This window comes from Myotis yumanensis, unplaced genomic scaffold (assembly GCF_028538775.1).
Source record: "Myotis yumanensis isolate MYYU_CA2020_CCGP unplaced genomic scaffold, mMyoYum1.0.hap1 SCAF_12, whole genome shotgun sequence".
Lineage (NCBI taxonomy): Eukaryota > Metazoa > Chordata > Mammalia > Chiroptera > Vespertilionidae > Myotis > Myotis yumanensis.
The window spans coordinates 4,372,812-4,389,680 of record NW_027223763.1 but is presented as its reverse complement, the minus strand read 5'-3'; the positions used below and the strand labels follow the sequence as shown (position 1 = coordinate 4,389,680).

The following is a 16,869-nucleotide window of genomic DNA, read 5'->3' as shown; positions in this document are numbered from 1 at the left end:
TCGTCCCTTTGGGCAGACAGGATTTCACCATTGTATCAAATGGCCCAAAAGGTATTGCACTGAGGGTTAAGAATGGTACTTAAGCAAGACAGTGTCTCTAGTCAGCCATGAGAAACAGTAGCTAGACCTAAAAATCTGGTACTTGTGGCAACGATCAGAACTGAATGACATACTGATGTTGGCCATTATTATTTACCGTCTCCTCCACTTTGGTGGGAGCCCTAGCTATCTTGCTGGTTCATGCATGGGGCACTGAAAGAATTCTGTGGGCTCAAATCTACATAAAAAAAGCATGTCATTGGCCGACTTCGTACTTTATTGCTAACAAATTATTATGCACCTAGCAAGCGATCAAAGCTCAAAGATACAAATAATGGCTTAAAAATAGATCTCTTAGGGAAAACCTTGACTATGAATATACTGAGCGTACATTTTTCTCTCTTGTTCACAATAAAAGCCATGAAAAGATTTTAATGGTGTCGAGAGGAGCAAAAAGGTTCTACTCATTAGATAGCAACGGATGAGCCAAGAAATCAGGGGGGTGGAACTGAGGTCATCTTTCTTGCTTTTTAAAAGTCCTTATAAGCATTTATTTTAATACTACTTAGTCCACACAGCACACCCCATCTTATACTGCTTATCCTTGTTGGACTGATATGCTCAAATATATTTAAATGCCTCAGAGGAATTAGTATTCTGGGGCCCACAGATGCGCTTCAGAGTGTCTGAGGGGCCCTTGAAATTGTAAAGACCTAGGAACAAGGTCCATAACTTTTATACGATTCTCAAAGGAATCAGTTTTAAGTCCCACCATTTATGATTCTATTTAATGTTAAGGTTTCTAGGGATATTGCCCTTATCTTTGATCCACTTCTTTGAAAGAAAAAACAAACTTTGTACCGATTTCCTTTCCTGCTTCAGTTCCTGGACGTAGCGTGCTAACCCCGCGAGGATCTGTGAGGTCAAGTTCTCGGAGACGACTTCATGCTGCCCGGCGTAATCGTTCATTTCGTTCAGGGTGGAAAGGAAGGCTTTACACGCCGTATACCTGCGGAGCAGAACACACGGAACCTTTTCCAAACGCGGTCACATCCGTGCTCACACTGCTTTACGCCGGAGAAACAGTCATTAAAATCAACCTCCCATGGGATCCTGGCAATTCATTACACATAAGAGTGTTTTCATCAAAACGGTTCAGAATTAATTACAACAGAAACTCTTTTCATTTTGTGGAAACTGAACTGCTCTATGCAGGGCAATAAAATACTTAGTGCAAATATAACCCAAAACACATATACATGCTGTATGCATGAACCTAATGGCTATTTAGCCCCAAGTTAGAGACATAATACTTTGGGACTGTCCATGTTCAGCCTTAGTCGCTGGCTGAAATGGACATATTTCTTGGATGAATTAGGCTGAATGAATGAGACTCTTGACATTATAAAACCAAATCAAGATTGTAAAGCAAGCATGTCAAACTCAAAGGCTAACACGGGCCAAACAAACAAGGTTTAAGTTTATGTGGGCCACAAAAAAACCCATAAAGCTTCAATTTTCATAGAAACGTAGGGTTATTTCGATAGAGAAATGCTGAATACAAAGGACTGAAATAAATGAGTAATTGTTAACATAATAGAACATTTTAATAAAAATTAATATTTTTTCTTGAACATTAACTTACCAGACACTGAATAACTGCACAAATTAATAAGCGAAATGCAAATAAACCTATTTTTCTTGTTCTCCGAAAGCGAAATGTTTCCTGTTGCGCACACCAAACAAGTCAGTACAAGACTAATGACGTGGCCATCGGCTGCTAAAATATTCGCTGCTAGTATTAGTGGAGAGAAATGGTGCGCCTTCGCATAAGACACGTAAGGGACATGAATGCAACACGGTTATAGTAATCGGTCATCAGCGAACATTGTTGTTCGTTATTAATATCCTGTATAACAGGATATTGTAAAAATTAAGTTACAAAATTTTTATTAAGACGTTTCTGACATACTGTTATATTGGCTGGGCCACAAAAATATTCACTGTGGGCCGCGAGTTTGACATGCTTGCCGTAGAAAGCACAATCCACACTCCCTGCACTTGCTTGGATTCTGTTCCAAGCTTTTCCTAATTGCCCTCATTGGAACCATCCACAAAAGGTCTAGTGACTCAGCACAAGAAAAGTTCCTTGAGTAGGTTTTTGTTTTTCTCTCCCCCCAATTTAAAAACGGACACAAATGTGAGGAGAGAATGCAGCTTATTGTTGTAGGTCTCCATCCCCTTTCCTCACAACCACCACCAGTGGCGCAGAAAGTGCCACGTCACTACCGATGAACACACCTGTATTCTTCTTCCTCCTTCGAGTTCTTTTTGGGTTGGTATTTCTTCGAGAGGTTCCTGAAACAAAAATGCGGACACGTCACCTCACACAGGGCTAAGCGAGAAGCCAGGGGTCACAGAGGACGTTAGTGCTTTCTTTTATTTGTAAGTTTAAAAAAATAATCGCAAAACTCCCGCAGCTGAAATCCACAAATTTCCTTCCACCCTCGACCGTGTGCGAAGAAGCTCCTGCGATGCAGGATTGCACAGCCGCGTCTTGGCTCACGGGTGGAGCCGGAGAGAGCGGGGGTGGTCGCCAGCTGGCCCCTTCCTGGCTGTGGACGGCCGACTTGACTTCACGGAGAGCACAGGCCACGTGTGTACACGCAGTGGCTTCCATGTAGCACTGAGCTGAGGGCGGTTTTTCTCACCAGGCCACCACACCCTCGGGGTCATCTTCCATTGAGCATCACTGCTCTAAATTCCAGGGAAGCACGTGCACTGTGTCCAAATGTTTAAGTTAAGAATAAAAAAAAATAAAAATAAATAAAAAGAATCACAGCGCCAAGGGCGTGTGGTAGAGGCTGGGCGGTGGCTCCCCCATAGAGCTAGTAAATCAGTCTTCTAAGGCAGTAGAGCAGTGATGGCGAACCTTTTGAGCTCGGCGTGCCAGCATTTTGAAAAACCCTAACTTAACTCTGGTGCCGTGTCACATATAGAAATTTTTTGATATTTGCAACCATAGTAAAACAAAGATTTATATTTTTGATATTTATTTTATATATTTAAATGCCATTTAACAAAGAAAAATCAACCCAAAAAATGAGTTCGCGTGTCACCTCTGACACGCGTGTCATAGGTTCGCCATCACTGCAGTAGAGACAAGTTGGGGGTGATGTTTATGCTAAGTCATTAACTAGAGGACCTTTCAAAAAAATTTTAATTGAGTTTTTAGGAGAGAGAGAGAGGAAAAACCCATCAACTTGTTGTTCCACTTACTCACGCATTCACTGGTTGATTCCTGTATGTGCCCTGACCGGGGATCGAACCTGCAACCTTGGAGTTGATGATGCTCTAAGCAACTGAACTACCCCGCCAAGACCCTAGGAGACCTCTGAAGCTGCCTCCCAGGTTTGCACTGAACACACTCCGATGAGCCAATATCGAGTTAGTGTCTCTTCCTAACCCCATCTCCAGGTCAGGAATGCAAGTGCTGTCAACACTCAGCTTAGATTTACACCAAGACCAAGAGGTCATCATGGAAAGGACCACCGTGCCTCGCTGGCACCGGTTCCCCGGCTGCTTTTCGTGGCTCCCGGCCGGGTAGCTGGAGTGGGAGAACCAGCCGGGAGGCTGACGGGTGGTCCACAGTGGGGCTCCCCTGGGCAGCAGCTCCAGCATTCACGTCCTGTTTCTGGCGTGTTGCTATCCCTCTTTTCTAGTAGCTACCTTCATTTCTCCCATTTTCCCTGAATCTACAGATTCGCCTACAAAAAGGTGCAGTAATAAACTGACGATTTTGATCATGGTACATTGTGCAAAGTGAAATGGGATTTCACCTCTAACACGAGAGGCATAGACTTCAGTAACAAGGACGTTGCTCTGGGACTCCAGGCGCCACTGAGCCTGGACGGCGTGACCCTGGATAGGTCAACAGCAAGTCTGCGCTCCCAGTTCCTCATCCGCGAGTCCCAGCTGGTTGGGTGAAACGAACTCTATGGTCGCTTCAAGTCTGGAAATTCCCAGGGACTATACCACACCCAAGAGAATATCTATTGCTGCAATTACTTAAAAATAATCTATAACAATTTAAGCGCTATAGGCAAACCGACGAAAGAATGTACTTACTGAAGCTGCTATCACGTGAGCTACTCTTAACCTGTGTCATGCTTTCTCTACTGATGCTCGGGATACAGAACACAGTCTGTCTAATAAATCTAGATTTTTTTTTTAATGTGGAAAAGCAGTATTTCCTGAAAGCACGTGCCTTAGAGAAAAAATAATGCAAAAGAGAGAAATCTTGTCTGTTGAAAGCACAGTACAATTGGGTTGATCACCACACTCCTTAAAAGGCAGGTTTAGTAAAAATAAGCCCTCAGGTGGCCACAGGGGAGCCCAGGGCCAAAGGAGGACTCCACAACCAATGGTTCTTCTCCAGGCTTACTGAGAGCAGGTCTATGGGAGAGTAGAGTACTGAAAAAGCCCAGCATGTGAGCTGCTTTTAGCACGTGGTTTTTTTTTAAACATTAACGATTTCTTCTGTTAGTTATAGCTTACCAATGGAAAACACCACTTCTAAATTCAAACCCTATTTAAGATTCATTCATTGGCTGCCTCCTGCATGCCCCACACTGGGGATTGAGCCCACAACCCGGGCATGTGCCCTGACTGGGAATCAAACCCTGACCTCCTGGGTCATAGATCGACGCTCAGCCACTGAGCCACCACAGCTGGGCTCAAGGTGTTTTCTTTTTAATCCTCACTTTCTGTTTAGCTTCCAGTTCTTAGCAGCCATACAAATAATTTTTACATCCAGTTGAAGGTAACAGAACTTGAAGAAACCCAGGTGAAACCATCTTTGTTTATTCCCATTAAACAGTCAAACCCTACACAGGATTGGAGACCGTGGTGGGTGACACCCCGTGAGGACCATCAGGGTCAGGTGACTGCGTGCCACTGACCAAGTTAGCATCTAAGCATCCAATTGCTTAAGAGCGTCGATGAATAATTCACCCCAGAAAGGCCAGCCGAAAACTGAAAGCTTAAGAGGCCTAGAGGTGAACTCCAGGTCTAAAGAAGGTCTCTTGGGACCGTACAGAAAAAAAGATCAACTTCCATTTCTATTCCCTGAGACAGGCGTATTTGTAGGAGGTTATTTTGAAAAAAACAAGCAAGCCAACGAACCACAAAAGGCATCTTTAAATTTATGGATCTTCCTGAAAAATTGTAAGTGTTTTATATACTTAACTTGCTCTGCAGAGAGACAAATTAAAAGGGAAGAGAAAAATATACAACCTTTAATAAGGGCACTGCATTTAAACGCAGTTGATGTAAGAACCACAGAGAAAGGCTTTTAAATAGGAGACAGTTGGCCCCAGCCCAGACCCTCTGAAATGGAAGGTCCAGGAAAGTTTTTTTTTGTTTTTTTTTTCTCTCTTTCTTTGATTTTTTAAAAGCTCTCCACAAGATTTCTGGAAAAAAGATGGCAGAAGGAACTTCGATCAGAGAATTGTGTGTTCCCAACAACAAGAGGTGAAAATTAACAGCCAGGAATATGGTCAACAACAGCAAATAAATCAATAAGGAAAGGTGCATAACCCCAGTCTGCACACTTGGAAAGTGGGGGCTGGGTGGGGACGGGGATCCTGGGGCAGCACAGAATGGACACTGGCTGACCCTCACTGCCACAGGGGGAAGCCCATGAGACCCCGAATGCTGACACAAACAGAAGTGAACGGAGGGCTCAGCAAGCACTGGGGACAGTGACAAAAGACAGCCAGGCTGCCCAGGGGGAGAACACCCCAAACTAGGATTCCAAGGAAGAGGATACACCTTTGACCTCATAGAGTAAACCCCCAAAAGAACCTCTCACCAGTCCCTCCCCCACCCTCACCCTGTGCTGGAGCTCAGGGGGAAAGACAGAAGGTACTAGAAGCAGGGACAGGACCTTCATGGACACTCTCCGCATCAGGAGCCCCAATGATGCTTCTGGTGATGACAAAAGCAGGCTTAGGCACCTGCCGAGCAGTTCACATGCTCAACTCAGTAAGTCCCCGCAACAACCTTATAAGGAGGGAATTAGTATTATTTCCATTTTATAGATGAAAAGATAAAACAGAGAGTATTTTGCCCCAAATCAACAAAAGGACCGAGACTGCATCCTAGGCATTGGGACTCTAGTCTGTCCTCAGAACCACGTCACTAAACTGCCCATGTTAAATATAAGCCAGCTGAGAAGATATGTAATATAGAAGAAAAAGGAGGGAGGCTGGGAGGGAGGGAGGGAGGGAGGGAGGGAGGGAGGGAGGACGTGGATAAGAGAAAAACCCAACCTGGAAGAAAACATCCAAGGAAAAGACACTAAACCAAACTCCTTCAGAACAGTTCCCACTACAGACAAACTTAGTTAAAACACAAAGCCAACAGAGCAAGAATCCTCAGGTCATAGGATAAAACAGAGTCAGATAAGGGGAGACTGCAAAGCAAGAAAAAGAACGAAGAACTGAACCACTCAATTACAGAACTAATATAAACTAGGCTGGCCATCACATTTCATAGAGGAAAGTTTAGAGATACTCGCCAGGTGAAAAAGAGCTAACATCATGAGGGGAAAAAGACCAGGCAAAGAACAAGAGGACAAGCACATAAGGAAAACTCGTATCCCTGCAGTATCTAACCCATAAGTAGAATCAAAAAAAATAATGAGATCCAACGGAAGGAAGTTCCCCGGAAAACAATGAAGAATTGAATCGCATATGAAGGGCCTGAAAAACTGACAGAACAGTGCACACAAGGCTCAGCCTCGTGAAGCTACCGAACTGCCGAGGAACCAAAAAACCCTTCCCAGGTACCCTCAAAAGAGCAAGTCACCCACAAAGACAAAGAATCTGGCTGCCCCACATGTTGCCACCAAAACACAGCTGCAACCAAGTCTGGGGAGAAGGGAAGTAGGACAGAGAACAGCCAGGCCACATTGTCGTCAAGGATAGAGGCGCTCCTCAAACCAGAAAGAACTCCGGATTATGCCACAGGCTCTTTCTTAGGGGGAACGTATCCCTATTTTCTTGACTCCAGCAAGTGGAGAAGCGATGGTAGAAGCCATGGTGGTGAGCATAAATCTATTTTTAAATATAGAATTAAGATAAATTAACTGTGGAAATCATGTTACAGACCAAATTACATAATTTGATTAGAAGAGGAAGCGAAACATGTAAATACATTTTTTTGTCCTTCCTAGCAGTGAGTCAATTGAACCTGTTCAAAATTACAACATGGGCTTAAAAAAAAACAAACAATAAGGATATTCTACAAGTTTCCAAAATCTTTTTGCTAAATCTTATGAGTCTGTTTAATATTTTAAAGTTCAGCAAATCCTTCAGTTTCACTTTAATGTCTTTTCTACAGTTAAAGTAAATTTAAATGTAATACCTTGTAATACAATATGCAACACTTTATAAAATGGTTTCTACATAGTTGCCGTTTATTTACAATGAGCTTAAAAACAACTGACCAAGACATGAATGGTTCATCAAGAAGAAAGTACAAATGGCTCAACTGTATAAAAACATGCTCGACCACATTCATACGAAGACAAACACAAATTAATGCTCAGACTTCCCAATTTTTACATTTCGAGTTGGCACTGGTGACGGGAAGCACTGAGGGTCAAGAGAACAGCGCTGCCACGGAGTGCTAATGGCCACAGCCTCTGAGGAGGGCAACTTGGCAAATTCCACCAACTGAAGTATTACTTTTAGGAACTTATCCTCTAGATTTGCTTGGCCAAAGGTATTCTTCAAGGTTATCCATTGCAACTTTGTTCAGAGTTGCAAACAATTGGAAACAATCAACACATCCACCAATCGAACACGACATGTAAAGCTGCAAAAAACAAAAATGTGCCTCAGAACAATCCCCCGGGCACACTGAGCCGCTGGGGAAGCAAGGAAGAAGACACTGCCTTGCCTGTGTGTGTGTGTGTGTGTATGTGTGTGTGTGTAATCTCTCTCTGGAAGGACACATAAGAGACTGACAGCAGTTACTGTCCCTGGGGATGGGGTAACACATGAGACACTTCATTGTACACCATTTTGTACCTCTGGCATTTCTGGATTTTTAATCATATGCGTTCACTATCAGGTCATAACAAATAATTTAGTTTTGTGTGTTTTTTTAGTAAAGAGAAACAGTTGCTAAGGGCAATCAATAGTTGGTGCTCTTACACAGGATACAGATGTTTTTAAATTCTATTAGGAATTGGACCCTTAATCACGCTAGCTGGGTCAACAAGCTTTTTCTGTAAAGAGCCAATCAGTAAATATTTGAGACTTGCAAATAGGTCACGGTCACACCTATTCAACTACCATCGTTTTTTGCAAAAGCAGCCATAGACGATACATAACCGAATGGATGTGGCTGTATTCCAATGAAACTTTATTTATTTTTAAGACCAGGCAGTGAGTGGATTTGACCAAGGGCTGTGTAGTTTGCCAGCCACTGACCTACAGAAGCCGAAGTCCCGATCATCATCATCTATGTCTAAAATGAATTGGCCATTTTTCCTCCAATGCAGAAAAAAAAATTATTTAATGACGATGTCTCCCCCAAAAGATCATGCGGATTTTTCAAGATCATATGGTAGTTCAAGCAACTCTTTGTTGAATGTGCTCCAGTCACACTGGCCTTTCTGTTCCTTGACCACGTTCCCACCTCAGGGCCGTTACCGGCTGAGCAGAGCTACCCCCAGACTCCACCTGCCTCCTCCTCGACCTTCGGTCTCAGTGGGTTTTCCTGGCCAGCCCAGCTACGTAACCCGGCCGCATCATGCTCTATTGCATCACTGGCTTTACCTATTTGGGGAGGAAATGCTATCTTTAAGTGATTTCCTTCCTGTGTATTTGCGCGCAGCCTCTTTTCCAAAGTGAACAGGTGAGCTCCTCAGGCTCAGGCACTTCCTGTGTGTCGCTCATTAGAGTCCCCCTGGAACCCTGGGGACACGTTGTTAGTTGTTCTGTTTGTGGTGAAACCCTCATTGGCTCTCACAGGCCTGTGCAAACACATAATTCTCCCGGAAGCGCTGCGGACCAAGGAGCTCATCTTACACCTGTACCTCCCTCCAACTCCTTACTGAGCACTGCGGTGGCGGGCACTGTTCCACACTGTGGGGCACAGGAGTGAACACGCTCGGAGCCCTGCCCTGGAGGGGCTTACCTTCCAGCAGGGAAGGAGCACGAACAACAAAGACAACAGATGAAGTTACACAGAATGCTGGAAGTTATGGGTGCTATGGAAACACTGAACAGTACAGCAGTCTCCGAGCAGATGACATCCCAACAAAGACCTGGGGGAGATGGGGTGCTGGCCACGTGGATCCTGGGGGAAGGACATACGGGGGACCTCTCCTTGAAAAGGCCAATGCAAGCCCCTGGGAGAAAGCATCCTGGTGTGCACAGGAAATAGCAAGGAGCCAGAATGGTTAGGGCAGAGGTCAGCAGGAAGAGAGAGGAAGGAGATGACGTCAGAGAGGTACGGGACGATCACGCAGCGCTCTGTAGAGTCCTCCGTGTGGATTCTGGTTCCCTCTGAGTGAAATGGGGAGGTGCTGGTGTTTTGCACAGAGAAGCACCATGATCTGCTCTTTGTAGAAAACAGACAGGTGGGAGGGGAAAGGGTGGACTAAGGGATCCAGTTAGGGGCAGTAATCCAGGCCGAGGCGCTGGGCACTAGGTCATGAGAAGTGGTGGGATCCTGGATCAATGGGAAGGAGTGTCACCGGGACTTCCTGACAGCTTGGCTGGGAGCGGGGCAAGCTCGAGAGGAAGACGGGAGCCCAAGATGACTCTAGGGCTCTGGCTAAGCATGCGGCTGTGGAGATGCAGATCCTCGTGGAGAGATCCGGTTTCCGATGTTGCATTTCAGGAGTCTCAGACATCCAAACGGAGAGTTCGTGTGCCCTCTTTCTGAGTGCAGAGAGAGGGCAGCAGGGAGGCGCATCTGCAAGGCGTGGCCTCAGAGATCCTGCGCCTGATGAAGAGGCGGGGGCATCACCCTGTCAGAGTGGCCGAGGTCTCGGAGCCTGAGGACAGAGGCCAGGCGACATGACCAACATGGGGTCACTGGTGTCTTTGAGGAGCAGCGCTGGTGAGCAGAGAGCTATCAAGGCAGCAAGTAAGGACACTTTTGAGAAGTTTTGCTGCAAAGGAAAGGAAACAAAGACGTGGCGGCAGCTGGTGGGACAGGTGAACTCAAGGGCTTGCTTTCTAGTGAAACAGAAGGGCGCACTGGGCTGATGCGAACAGCCCAGGAGAGCCGAGAGCTCTGAGGGAGGAGCGAGGAGAACCTGGGGCAGAGCTGTGCAGTCAGAGAGCGGGGAGCCCCAGTGCCCAAGACGGGGCCTGGGTTTAGACAGGAGCACAGGGCGTGGAGGGTCAGAGCTGAGGGGCGATGGCTGCAGGTGAGGACAGTCTCTCCTGACTTCTTCCGTTTTCTCAGTGAAGGAGGACGCAATCAGTGAGGATGCGACGGGAGTGTTGGGGGCTGATGTAAAAGAAACTGCGAAAGAGTCGCTTGGGAAAGTGGGAACACACGCCGCAAGGATCAATAGTGCGACTGGGCGTCAGCGTGCAGGGTCCAGCTGGGAGCTCAGCACAGCGGCTGCAAGACTGTCCGAAGCATTTATTCAACTACTCCCACCAAGCACAAATGTAGATGCCTCTCAGGGACGTAATGAAACAAACGTTAACATTTAAATCCCAGGAAAACTGCTTCCCCGGAGTCACCATCATAGCTGGAATCCCCACACTCTGTTTCAGGTTGTGAAACGTGACCCGCAGTGGGTACACGGCCAGTGGGGAGTTGTTCTATTTCACCCTAAGCCTATCCTGGAATTGGGGGTGAGCCCCCCCGTTTTGTTACCTGAGTCCTCACCTCACTCAGTTCCCTTCCCAGAGTGATGCGAAAGGGAAGGGAGCGGGGACATCCTGGGAAGGGGAAGGACTAAGAAAGCACTCCCCTTGTGACAGAATGATGCAGAACCGTGTGAGGACCAACCTAACGACATCCCTAATGACATCCATCCCTAATGACATCCCGTGACTACCCTCCAAAGCCAAAGGAGAGAGGGACTCAGGCGCCAGCAGAGGAGCCTATGCTAATAGGAAAAGAAGAAAGCGCAGAGATAAAGCCAGATGGCAAGACCTTATTTTGCCTAAAACTGTAGGTACCATTTGCATATGAAAGAAAACATTTTCCAACCAACAAGGCAACATTCAAATGACCAAATTGAAGCAGCTCATTCTCTATTCCTGTTCGAGGTTCTAAAAGCCTCCAAGTAGGAATGAGGCTGATGTACACTCAGGGCACTAGAAACCAATCTGGAGTCAGCAAATGGTAAAAACTATTTCACTGAGCACAGTTTACGTTTTATTTCCTCCGTGGGAACGAAACTTGCCATCCATAAAAATCTGCCCGGAGTAACCCTGAGGTGCTTATGTCTCACCAGCAGCCCTGGCAGAAGCCAGTCTTTCGGTGACAGGTGACAAGCCACTTGTGCAGATGATCTTTGCATTAAAAAGGAATATTTCCAAACCACGTCATCTAGATCTTTGACAATCTGCACAAATCAACTCAACCAAACCAGTAATCACTCAAGATTTTGCATGCCACTTCAAGTTCAAGCTTAGTTCTACCAAAACTTTTCAGCATTTTATATAAAGGCATACATTTCTTGGGTAATTTCATCATTAAAGATGTAAGAGGTCCAGATTGCTTTTCAAATGCTACCCTGGGGCCTCTCCCGCGCTGCTGGGGAGCGCGCATCAGCAGAAGCATTCTGGAAGATGTCTGGCCCCATCTACTCACACTGAACATCACAAAGCCTCCAACCCACCCTTCCACTCCTGGGACTATGCTTTATCCCCAAGGAGGAAACGAGCAAAGGATGGATGGACTGCGGCACTCGTGCAACCAAAATACTGAAACCAATGGAAAGAAACCGACTCCCACCACATCCAACAACGTGACTGCGTCTCACAAACATAATGGAGAACAATGAAGCCAAATACCAACGCTGCCAACAAATGAAGATGCTCACATAAGGTTCAAAAACAGGCAAGACTCGCCCTGGCCAGGTAGCTCAATTGGTTAGGTCATCGTCCCGATTCACCAACATTTTGGGTTCGATGCCCAGTTTCAGGACACACACAAGAATCAACCAATGAATGCATACATAAGTAGGACAACAAATCGATGTTTCTCTCTCTCCCTCCCCAAAATCAATAAATAAAAATTATAAAATATAGGCAGGACAAAACCTGCTGCTGTCAGACGTCTGGAGAGTGGCCATCCTCGGGGGCAGGGTGGTGAGCAGAAAGGGGTCAGTGCTGTCTCCTCAGGGGGGGTGACTTGTGATTTCTGCACTTCTCTCTCTATGTAAGTTCTATTTCAATAAAAAGTTTTCTGAAAAATCAGCTGCTCCAAAATTCAGGGGGAAAAAAAATTTTTTTAAAGGGCCCTGGCAGATGTTGCTCAGTGGTTAGAACATCAGCCCGTGCACCAAAGGGTCTTGGGTTAGGTTTCCGGTCAAGGGCATGTACCTGGGTTACAGGTTGGATCCCTAGCCCTGGTCAGTCGGGAGTGTGAGGGAAGCAATCAATCAATGTCTCTCTCCCTCTCCCTCTCCCTCTCCCTCTCCCTCTCCCTCCTCCCTCCCTCCCTTGCTCCTTCCCTCCCCCTCCCTCTCTTCCATTCTCTTAAAAATCTATGGAGAAAATATCCTCAGGTGAGGATTCACAAAACATAAATGAACGAATAAATAAATAAATAAATAAATAAAAATAAAATGAGCCCAAAAGCAATCATTTAGTTTTTGTCTTCTGTTTTAAGAAAATTACTTTTCTATATTAAAAAACAACTGTTTCTGTTGAACTGTTGGGAAAAAGAATGATTTAAAGGATTACACATGCATACCACAAAATAAAAATATTAACTATCCTCACAGCCACTGTGCAGTTAACGAACAAACAACCTTTCTCAGTATCAACTTACCTGAGTTGCTTTGCATAGCTGAGTTCAATCTCTGTTCTTTCCTTTACAAATTTGATGTATTTCTCAAGAATATCAATTCCCCACTGTGTGTGTTTTTCTAAGTTGTCAAATTGATCCTGTTTGAAAAAACAAAAACAGAGAGACAGTTTATAATCTTTCTCTGTGATGAAGAGAATTTCGATGGACAGATCTCTCAACAATACCCCGCTACGCAGACGCAGCTCTGATATTTTCCATGATTGTACTCCGTGCTCTTGTGTTGAGCGGTTTTAAATCAACATTACCTAATTTGGTTTAAAACTGCCTTAGGTTCTGATCTCGGCCCCATTTGCTCATGTTCTCTCTCCCTATTAGAAACAAGTTTTGACATAATTAATGTCCTGGTACAAAGGGGAATCTCTGTCGGATACTGAAAACTGAGGTAAACACGCCCCATGTCAACTCACTCGCACTGTTAGCACCTTAACTGCTATCTCTGAGTGATCCCTCAAAACAGCTCATTGCAATTTGGGGCCAAGACATGGGAAGGAAAAGAGCCACAAAATACTGCTTTCTTCAAACAGATCAAATAACTCACATGGACTTTATTTGAACATATCAAGTCCATGTGCCAGGAATGGTGCTAGGAGCTGGGGGACCAAGATGAACAGAAATATAGCTCAATTTGCATTGTGCTTTGTGAGGTTCTTAGTCTAGAGACAGTGGTTCTCAACCTTCTGGCCCTTTAAATACAGTTCCTCATGTTGTGACCCAACCATAAAATTATTTTCGTTGCTACTTCATAACTGTAATGTTGCTACTGTTATGAATCGTAATGTAAATATCTGATATGCAGGATGGTCTTAGGCGACCCCTGTGAAAGGGTCATTCGACCACCAAAGGGGTCGCGACCCACAGGTTGAGAACCGCTGGTCTAGAAGAATGGCGGGGGGGGGGGGGGGTGGCGGGGGGCTACCCCCTGGAGCACAGGTCAGGGAGGGTTCAAGGAAATGAGAGGTGGCAGGTGATAAAACAAAGTCCGGGCCTGTTCACCCAAGGCCTTGAATGCCAAGCTCAGGCTGTCCTACGGGCACCTGGGAGCCACTGAAGGGCTGTAGGGTGGTGGGGGCGTGGTGCAGCCATAGTTACGTTCAGAATCACCTGAAGACTGAAGTCAGGAGCCTGCTGCAGTTCAAATGAGAGGAAATGGGAGGAGAGAGGAGTTTACTGACAATGATCGAGGCCTAGTGACTGGGTGAAGAGGCTGGAGCGGGACGAAGGAAAGGGAGGCGTCCAGGGTGACTCCCTGCTTCTGCTTCCTGTGATGACACATATGGAGGGGCAGCAGTTGGGGGTGAAGTGACTTGGTGACTGAGGGAGTGGCATGGCCAGAAGATAGTTGGAAACGGATCTATTTGGAGCTCAAGGAAGGAGGTCAGTGAGCTAGTGGATGTGAGCAGCAGCCAAGGGAGAGCCAGGAGGGAGGACCCAGGAGGGAGGGCCCAGGAGGGAGGGCCCAAGAGGGAGGACCTAGGAGGGAGGACCCAGGAGGGAGGACCCAGGAGGGAGGATCTAGGAGGGAGGATCTAGGAGGGAGGACCCAGGAGGGAGGACTCAGGAGGGAGGGTCTAGGAGGGAGGACCCAGGAGGGAGGATCCAGGAGGGAGGATCCAGGAGGGAGGACCCAGGAGGGAAGGTCCAGGAGGGAGGGTCCAGAAGGGAGGGTCTAGGAGGGAGGGCTCAGGAGAGAGGGTCCAGAAGGGAAGGTCCAGGAGGGAGGGTCCAGAAGGGAAGGTCCAGGAGGGAGGGTCCAGAAGGGAGAACCTAGGAGGGAGGGCTCAGGAGGGAGGGTCCAGAAGGGAAGGTCCAGGAGGGAGGGCTCAGGAGGGAGGGCCCAGAAAAGAGGGCCTGGCAAGTGCGATGAAAGTGAAGAGAGTGTTAGCTCATTACCAGGAAGAAGGGATTGCAATGGGGCCAAGATGGAAAGTTTGCTGCCTCCCAGGGGTAACATCAACAGAGGATGAGGATTCTAGTCCCAGCTCCTTCCCAGAGAAAGGCCATGGAATAACGCAAGGTGTCAGGCATTTGCCTACCAGACAGAGTACTCCCTGCCTAATTTCATGATCTGGATGAGGATCAGAACAATAGTCAAGTGTCAACTCTATAATGATAAAAGCATAATATGCTAATTAGACTGGATGTCCTTCCGGACCACCTTCTGGATGAAGCCGGGGCTGTGAGGGAAGCCCGGGACCCAGGTGCCAGAGGGAAGCCGGTGCCGGCAGCTGGGGGAAGGCCTACTCTTGCATGAATTTCGTGCATGGGGCCTGCAGTCCAATATAAAAATGCAAAGCTACAATGTAACCTGATCACAGGCCAGTGCAACCTGACAGTGAACATTCAGCATCATCCTCCCGCTTGCTTGAAATCTAGCACCTTCGATGTGAAGCCATCATGGCGCTTTGATTCTGCTTGCCATTCAAAGCAGTGCCAACTATCATCAGTGAGTCCCGCTCGGCGGGAGCGGGCAAGGCGGCAGAGTCAGAAACTCGCTTTCCCAAACTTGAGAAGCCCTCTTCTGAAGAAAAGTCATTTCCTCAGCCTTCGTCCCATCCAGGCCCACAGAGCAGTTTGAGAAACATCAACTTAGAAACTAACGTTTTATTTTACTAGCATGTTTTTCTCATTAAAAATAATCACTGTAAAATATCTTTATACCTAATAATTTTTAACATTCTCATAAAAATAAGGGACAAATATTTATGGTGTCCATACATTCTTGCTCCTCAGTCACTCCACAAAGTCCTAGATTCCGTTTCAGGAAGCATGCTCAGGGAGGCTCTTTATTTATGTTATCTACAGGGGCTGTCAGGCAGTGAATAGTGTAAACACAAGACTGCAGGTCTCTTTAAACTACTTGAGAGGACAAATATACAAACAGTTCAAGTACAGAAGTCTCCCCTCATCTGCAGTTTCTTTCTCCACAGTTTCAGTTCTTCTCGGTCAATCTCTATCTGAAAATATTAAAATGGAAAATTCCATCTCACTCCATCTCACTGCGTTGGCATTGTGTCATCTCACACCATCACAAGAAGGGCGAGGACGGGACAATAAGATATTTTCAGAGAGAGAAAGACCACATTCACACAACTCTTATTGCAACTTCTTGTTAATGATAATTCTATTTTATTGCTAGTTATTGCTAATCTCCTACTATGCCTAATTTCTAAATTAAACTTTCTCATAGGCGTGCATGTATAGGAAAAACATAGTATAAGCAGGGTTCGGCACTATCCGCGATCAGGCATCCACTGGGGTCTGGAGTCGTATCCCGCGGATAAGGGGGGCGTGGGGTGGAGATGACTCTCAGGATTCCAAATCATCCCTGGCTATTTAGAGCAGGGCTTCTTTAAAGCTCTCTGCTAATCAGCAAACTGTGTTGATTTAGCTTCACAGCGATCATCTTCATTTAAAAACGCCTTTCCACACACCCATGTGAGAGCCCCCTCTTGTTCAATTTCCCACCATCTCCAAAGCGTTGGCTATTTTCAGCAGTTAAAGGTGTTTCCTTGAAAACCTGCTGAGACCATCTGCTCTTCCATTTTACTCTTGCCTGGTCAACAGTCTAACTATATTTCCCCCCTATTCCATTAGTTTGCGATTCTCTTTGGTCCTAATGTATACAATATAAAGCAACAGGGTTTGATACTGAATCCTTTTTTAAAAAATCTGCATTTGAATTGAGTCCACCTTAAAAATTACTGGCCTCAAACCAGCCATGAGTTTTTGATAAAGTTATCTGTATCT

General features: G+C 46.0%; 1 protein-coding gene across 13 annotated transcripts in view; it reads right to left on the bottom strand.

Annotated features, from left to right (window-relative positions):
• The window catches only part of FNBP1 (formin binding protein 1), a 99,538-nt gene that overhangs the window by 50,500 nt on the left and 32,169 nt on the right, over positions 1–16,869 (bottom strand). For all 13 annotated transcript variants that reach the window (XM_070430450.1, XM_070430448.1, XM_070430449.1 and 10 more), the window contains exons 2-4: positions 13,084–13,199; positions 2,341–2,397; positions 901–1,048 (exon numbers count right to left, since the gene is read on the bottom strand). In XM_070430450.1, coding sequence (XP_070286551.1) covers positions 901–1,048; positions 2,341–2,397; positions 13,084–13,199 — 321 coding nt within the window. The remainder of the gene's footprint in view (positions 1–900; positions 1,049–2,340; positions 2,398–13,083; positions 13,200–16,869) is intronic.